The 7,704-nt window shown below is 48.3% G+C and overlaps 1 protein-coding gene across 1 annotated transcript in view; it reads right to left on the minus strand.

Annotated features, from left to right (window-relative positions):
* Positions 1-537: 537 nt before the first annotated feature.
* Positions 538-7,704, minus strand: part of LOC123967280 (E3 ubiquitin-protein ligase UBR2-like) — a gene marked incomplete at both ends in the record, with an annotated part of 9,113 nt that continues 1,946 nt past the window's right edge. Inside the window, 6 exon segments of the mRNA XM_046043339.1 lie at positions 538-672; positions 2,096-2,204; positions 2,405-2,535; positions 4,414-4,504; positions 5,409-5,547; positions 6,637-6,704. Coding sequence (XP_045899295.1) covers positions 538-672; positions 2,096-2,204; positions 2,405-2,535; positions 4,414-4,504; positions 5,409-5,547; positions 6,637-6,704 — 673 coding nt within the window.

Genomic DNA, 7,704 nt, shown 5'->3' on the forward strand with positions numbered 1-7,704 from the left:
CTTCTCGCGTTGTGTGTGAACACTTTCAGCAAATGTACTCACGCAAGGATTAAATATGCGTTTGGCCTGAAAGCACCATTAGAAGCACATGTGAGAGCCCGGTGTGGGCGGAGCTAATGAGCAGCCTGCAGCAGAGGGGAGAGCTCAAACACAGTTATTAAATCACTACTGTATATTGGGTTTAGAGGGTGTACTTTGTGTATGCAGTGTGTATGCAGTGTGTGTACTCTGTGTGTCCAGTGTGTGTACTCTGTGTATGCAGTGTGTGTACTCCGTGTGTCCAGTGTGTGTACTCCGTGTGTCCAGTGTGTGTACTCCGTGTGTCCAGTGTGTGTACTCCGTGTGTCCAGTGTGTGTACTCCGTGTATGCAGTGTGTGTACTCCGTGTATGCAGTGTGTGTACTCCGTGTATGCAGTGTGTGTACTCCGTGTATGCAGTGTGTGTACTTTGTGTGTCCAGTGTGTGTACTTTGTGTGTCCAGTGTGTGTACTCTGTGTATGCAGTGTGTGTACTTTGTGTATGCAGTGTGTACTGACGTGAAGCTGGACGCCTGGTTTATCAGGGCGCTGTAATCTTCAGGCAGTTCGATCAGTCGGTTCGACTCTCTGGGGAACCTGACGATGACTCCGCCCCCCTGCAGCGTCTGTCTCACACCTGGATGACAACACCACCTGTACCACACACACACACACACACACACACAGAGCAGGTGAGTCTTCCTGTGTCCTGCACTGTTAAGTAAAGACAGCTGATGACTGAACCCCTGATCCACACAGCGTTCTCCTGCAGCATCGTCAACACACCTTATTTTAACCATCTAAGAGCACGGCGTGAAGCGCGTGGCGCAGTTTGTTTGGGGTGTGTCCAACTCTAACGGTGATAGTTTGGTGGTGGAAAAAAATGGCCAGCTCCGGCGTGTTGTTTGGGCTCAGTCTGTGAGTTTAGGGCGGAACATGAAACAAACCAATCAGCTTTACTAAAACCATCAGTGGACTGAATCTCAGACTCACAGCGGGGGTGAAGGTCGAAGGTCACATCTCTCCCTCCTCCACTGGTTTACTGATGTTTCTTTACCGTTTCCTTTCCTGATCAGAGGCTGCTGTCAGCCGTTTAAACGTTTCCATGTGCAGTAAAGTCATGACAAATATGGTGGGGCATTATCACAACTAAAACTGTAGTTAGAAACAGTGTTACCTGTGTGTGTGTTACCTGTGTTACGTGTGTGTGTGTGTGTGTGTGTGACCTGTGTGTGTGTCCGTGTGTTACGTGTGTGTCACCTGTGTGTGTCACCTGTGTGTGTGTGTGTGTGTGTGTGTCACCTGTGTGTGTGTGTGTGTGTGTGTGTCACCTGTGTGTGTGTGTGTGTGTGTGTCACCTGTGTGTGTGTGTGTGTCACCTGTGTGTGTGTGTGTGTGTGTGTGTCACCTGTGTGTGTGTGTTACCTGTGTTACGTGTGTGTGTGTGTGTGTGTGACCTGTGTGTGTGTCCGTGTGTTACGTGTGTGTCACCTGTGTGTGTTACCTGTGTGTGTGTGTGTGTGTGTCACCTGTGTGTGTGTGTGTGTGTGTGTCACCTGTGTGTGTGTCCGTGTGTTACCTGTGTGTGTGTCCGTGTGTTACCTGTGTGTGTGTCCGTGTGTTACGTGTGTGTGTGTGTGTGTCACCTGTGTGTGTGTGTGTGTGTGTGTCACCTGTGTGTGTGTGTGTCCGTGTGTTACGTGTGTGTGTGTGTGTGTGTCACCTGTGTGTGTTACCTGTGTGTGTCACCTGTGTGTGTTACCTGTGTGTCACCTGTGTGTGTGTGTGTGTGTCACCTGTGTGTGTGTGTGTTACCTGTGTGTGTTACCTGTGTGTGTGTGTGTGTGTTACCTGTGTGTGTCTGTGTTACCTGTGTGTGTCACCTGTGTGTGTGTGTGTTACCTGTGTGTGTTACCTGTGTGTGTTACCTGTGTGTGTGTGTGTTACCTGTGTGTGTGTGTGTTACCTGTGTGTGTCTGTGTTACCTGTGTGTGTTACCTGTGTGTGTGTGTGTTACCTGTGTGTGTTACCTGTGTGTGTGTGTGTTACCTGTGTGTGTTACCTGTGTGTGTGTTACCTGTGAATGAAGGGCTCCAGCAGTGTGTACTGGCTCTGGTGGAGCTGCAGCAGGTTGGAGGGCAGACTGAGGTAGCTGCACAGCGCCTCCCACTGACCAGGACCTGCAACTACACACAAAGTGAACCAGAGTGTGAGGGTCACCCAGCTGCTCTCTGAGGTCTCATCACATCAATGACTTGTTTTATTGATGAGTCTGACAGAGCAGCTGGTCTCTGAACTCTCTGTCCTCCTGAACACCTCTTCAGACATCTTAGTTCATCAGCACGTTTTCTACTTAAGCCCTGGAGCTGTGTGTGTGTGCAGTTACCCAGCAGGTCAGCAGGTGGCGCTGTAGAGTTCAGGTAGTGGAAGAAGAGGGCAGCAGCTCGGAGGAACGGCAGCACGCCGGCTTTAACACAACGAAGCAGCTGCCAGCCAGAGGTCACTTCAGGTAACACACTGCCAACACACATTTCCCCTGCATTCAGAGACACTCATGTACTCTGAGTATTTATATATACACTGCTCAAACAAATAAAGGGACACTTAAACAACACAATGTAACTCCAAGTCAGTCACACTCCTGTGAAATCAAACTGTCCACTTAGGAAGCAACACTGACTGTCAATCAATTTCACATGCTGTTGTGCAAATGGAAAAGACAACAGGTGGAAATTACAGGCAATTAGCAAGACCCCCCAATAAAGGAGTGGTTCTGCAGGTGGTGACCACAGACCACTTCTCATGCTTCCTGGCTGATGTTTTGGCGGTGCTTTCACTCTAGTGGTAGCGTGAGACGGAGTCTACAACCCACACAAGTGGCTCAGGTAGTGCAGCTCATCCAGGATGGCACATCAACGCGAGCTGTGGCGAGAAGGTTTGCTGTGTCTGTCAGCGTAGCGTCCAGAGCACGGAGGCGCCACCAGGAGACAGGCCAGTACATCAGGAGACGTGGAGGAGGACGTAGGAGGAGGAGGAGCAGGAGGAGCACTGCCAGAGCCCTGCAAAATGACCTCCAGCAGGCCATAAATGTGCATGTGTCTGCTCAAACGGTCAGAAACAGACTCCATGAGGGTGGTACGAGGGCCCGACGTCCACAGGTGGGGGTTGTGCTTACAGCCCAACACCGTGCAGGACGTTTGGCCACTGGCGCCCTGTGCTCTTCACAGATGAAAGCAGGTTCACACTGAGCACATGTGACAGACGTGACAGAGTCTGGAGACGCCGTGGAGAACGTTCTGCTGCCTGCAACATCCTCCGGCATGACCGGTTTGGCGGTGGGTCAGTAATGGTGTGGGGTGGCATTTCTTTGGGGGGGCCGCACAGCCCTCCATGTGCTCGCCAGAAGTAGGCAGTTCCTGCGAGAGGAAGGCATTGATGCTATGGACCGGCCCGCCCGTTCCCCAGACCTGAATCAAACTGAGCACATCTGGGACATCATGTCTCGCTCCATCCTCCAACGCCACGTTGCACCACAGACTGTCCAGGAGTTGGCGGACGCTTTAGTCCAGGTCTGGGAGGAGATCCCTCAGGAGACCATCCGCCACCTCATCAGGAGCACGCCCAGGGTTATTTGACTTGTTTTGAGGACATTACATCAAAGTTGGATCGGCCTGTAGTGTTTTCCACTTTGATTTTGAGTGTGACTCCAAATCCAGACCTCCATGGGTTGATAAATTTGATTTCCATTGATATTTTTGTGTGATTCTGTTGTCAGCACATTCAACTATGTAAAGAAAGGAGTATTTAATGAGATTATTTCATTCATTCAGATCTAGGAGGTGTTATTTTAGTGTTCCCTTTATTTTTTTGAGCAGTGTAGTTCAGTGGTATTTAGAAAGACTGAGAAGTTGGAGGCCCAAAAGTGACCCAGATAATAAAAATCAATCAATTATATGTAAACATGAATAAACAGATTACTGGGCAGGAAGATTACTTATTTCTAAATACACACACACATACAGTCTATGAACATCAATCAGTAAATACAGAAAACATCTGTTTTCCACTGACCATGTAAATATGTATGTAATCTTTTGTTTGGATGAACTTACTTCTTATTCCCCGTATCTCTGATAAATCTGCCTTCTGATTTCTGTTGGTCAGTAGTTTCTAATAATTCTAAGTTTCCACATGAAAGACGACTCTTTTCACTGAACACCTGGGCCCTGTGCTACGAAGCAGCACGTAAGCTCAGCCAGGTAACTTCAGGTGTAACCCCGGGTAGGTGTGACCGCTGGGCCTGATTGGCCGATATCCCGGGGACGTTCAACCTGCTTCGTAGTCCAGGGCGACGGCAGGTGACTCACCTGTATGTGTGTGAGTGTGTGTGCTGACCTGCCCAGGTGTTTCCTCAGCGTGGTGTACAGCTGACAGGTGAGTTCCTCCTCCTCTGATCCCCCACTGTCCTGATCCATACACACCTCCTCTACAGACAGACAGGTGAGAGAGAGACAGACAGGTGAGACACAGACAGACAGGGGAGAGACAGACAGACAGGTGAGAGAGACGAGAGACAGACAGGTGAGACACAGACAGACAGGTGAGACACAGACAGACAGGTGAGAGAGACGAGACACAGACAGACAGGGGAGAGACAGACAGACAGGTGACACAGACGAGAGACAGACAGGTGAGACACAGACAGACAGGTGAGAGAGACGAGAGACAGGTGAGACACAGACAGACAGGTGAGACACAGACAGACAGACAGGGGAGACACAGACAGACAGACAGGGGAGACACAGACAGACAGACAGGGGAGAGACAGACAGACAGGTGAGACACAGACAGACAGGTGACACAGACGAGAGACAGACGAGAGACAGACAGGTGAGAGAGAGACAGACAGGGGAGAGAGAGACAGACAGGTGAGAGAGAGACAGACAGGTGAGAGAGACGAGAGACAGGGGAGAGACAGACAGACAGGTGACACAGACGAGAGACAGACAGGTGAGAGAGAGACAGACAGGTGAGAGAGACGAGAGACAGGTGAGACACAGACAGACAGGTGAGACACAGACAGACAGACAGGGGAGACACAGACAGACAGACAGGGGAGAGACAGACAGACAGGTGACACAGACGAGAGACAGACGAGAGACAGACAGGGGAGAGACAGACAGACAGGGGAGAGACAGACAGACAGGGGAGAGACAGACAGGGGAGAGAGAGACAGACAGGGGAGAGAGACGAGAGACAGGGGAGAGACAGACAGACAGGGGAGAGACAGAGAGGTGACACAGACGAGAGACAAGACAGGTGAGAGAGAGAGACAGGTGTGTTCATGTGTGTGTGTTTTGTTAGTATTCTTCTGTGTGTGTCTGAGTCACCTGTGGTGGAGGTGAGCAGGATCTGAACCACGTGAGTCACAGTGACCAGGTGAAGGAGGTGGAGGTGGGCCGAGTCCACCACTCTACACCCTGATTGGTCCAGACTATGAACTGAGTTGTAGGACAACACAACGTAAACCTGCAGAGAGAGAGAAATCATAAATCCAGATTCAATCCTTTGTTTTCATAACGCTGTCAGGAACCTGCCTCAGAGTGCAGAGTACAAACATAGCGTAACTGGTTAGCTGGATTTACACTGGATTTACGCTGACATTACACTGGATTTACGCTGACATTACACTGGATTTACGCTGACATTTAGCTGGATTTACACTTACATTTAACTGGATTTACACTGGATTTACACTGACATTACACTGGATTTACACTGACATTACACTGGATTTACACTGGATTTACACTGACATTTAACTGGATTTACACTGACATTTAACTGGATTTACACTGACATTTAACTGGATTTACACTGACATTTAACTGGATTTACACTGACATTTAACTGGATTTACACTGACATTTAACTGGATTTACACTGACATTTAACTGGATATTACACTGACATTACACTGACATTACACTGGATTTACACTGACATTACACTGGATTTACACTGACTGTTAACTGGATTTACACTGACTGTTAACTGGATTTACACTGACTGTTAACTGGATTTACACTGACTGTTAACTGGATTTACACTGACTGTTAACTGGATTTACACTGACTGTTAACTGGATTTACACTGACGGTTCACTGGATTTACACTGACGGTTCACTGGATTTACACTGACGGTTCACTGGATTTACACTGAAAAGTTATGTGGATTCACACTGACTGTTAACTGGATTCATAGTACTGGAACATTTCATACCATATGCTGATATTTGCTCCTGAGTGAAAGTTAATGTGGTGTTAAACTTTTCTTTCTGGTCAGATGCTAAACAGTGGATCACTTCACCAATCTGAGGCAGAACATTAAAAATAAATATGACAATCTTTTTTCAGTCCCTTTTTCTCATCAAAATAACTTAAGTGCTGATTCGTTCGTGATGCAAATTAATTAAATCAAACATTTATTGTCAATATATTGAACACTTGTTATTTTGTTATTATATTACGATAATTATCCTTATTGTATTATTGCCCAGCACTAATTGAAACTAAAAGTCAACTGGACTATCTTGGAGGGGAAGAGATGAAACTCACCAGCAGGTGAAACATGTCGATGTCGAGGATACACGGAATATTTTCTACCTGAGAGTCTGGAACCAGGGCTACAACACACACACATATATATATAGAACTGTTAATCACTGACTGTGCTGTACTGTGAGCGTGTACTGAGAGTGTGTACTGTGTGTACACTGAGAGTGTGTACTGTGTGTACTCTGTGTACACTGACAGTGTGTACTGTGAGCGTGTACTGCGTGTACTGTGTGTACTGTGAGCGTGTACTGTGTGTACTGCGAGCGTGTACTGAGTGTACTGTGAGCGTGTACTGTGTGTACTGTGTGTACTGTGAGCGTGTACTGCGTGTACTGTGAGCGTGTACTGCGTGTACTGTGTGTACTGTGTGTACTGTGAGCGTGTACTGCGTGTACTGTGAGCGTGTACTGCGTGTACTGTGTGTACTGTGAGCGTGTACTGTGTGTACTGCGAGCGTGTACTGAGTGTACTGTGAGCGTGTACTGTGTGTACTGTGTGTACTGTGAGCGTGTACTGCGTGTACTGTGAGCGTGTACTGCGTGTACTGTGTGTACTGTGTGTACTGTGAGCGTGTACTGCGTGTACTGTGAGCGTGTACTGCGTGTACTGTGTGTACTGTGAGCGTGTACTGTGTGTACTGCGAGCGTGTACTGAGTGTACTGTGAGCGTGTACTGTGTGTACTGTGTGTACTGTGAGCGTGTACTGCGTGTACTGTGAGCGTGTACTGCGTGTACTGTGTGTACTGTGTGTACTGTGAGCGTGTACTGCGTGTACTGTGAGCGTGTACTGCGTGTACTGTGTGTACTGTGAGCGTGTACTGTGTGTACTGCGAGCGTGTACTGAGTGTACTGTGAGCGTGTACTGTGTGTACTGTGTGTACTGTGAGCGTGTACTGCGTGTACTGTGAGCGTGTACTGCGTGTACTGTGTGTACTGTGTGTACTGTGAGCGTGTACTGCGTGTACTGTGAGCGTGTACTGCGTGTACTGTGTGTACTGTGAGCGTGTACTGTGTGTACTGCGAGCGTGTACTGAGTGTACTGTGAGCGTGTACTGTGTGTACTGTGAG

This window comes from Micropterus dolomieu, unplaced genomic scaffold (assembly GCF_021292245.1).
Source record: "Micropterus dolomieu isolate WLL.071019.BEF.003 ecotype Adirondacks unplaced genomic scaffold, ASM2129224v1 scaffold_215, whole genome shotgun sequence".
NCBI classification, from domain to species: domain Eukaryota; kingdom Metazoa; phylum Chordata; class Actinopteri; order Centrarchiformes; family Centrarchidae; genus Micropterus; species Micropterus dolomieu.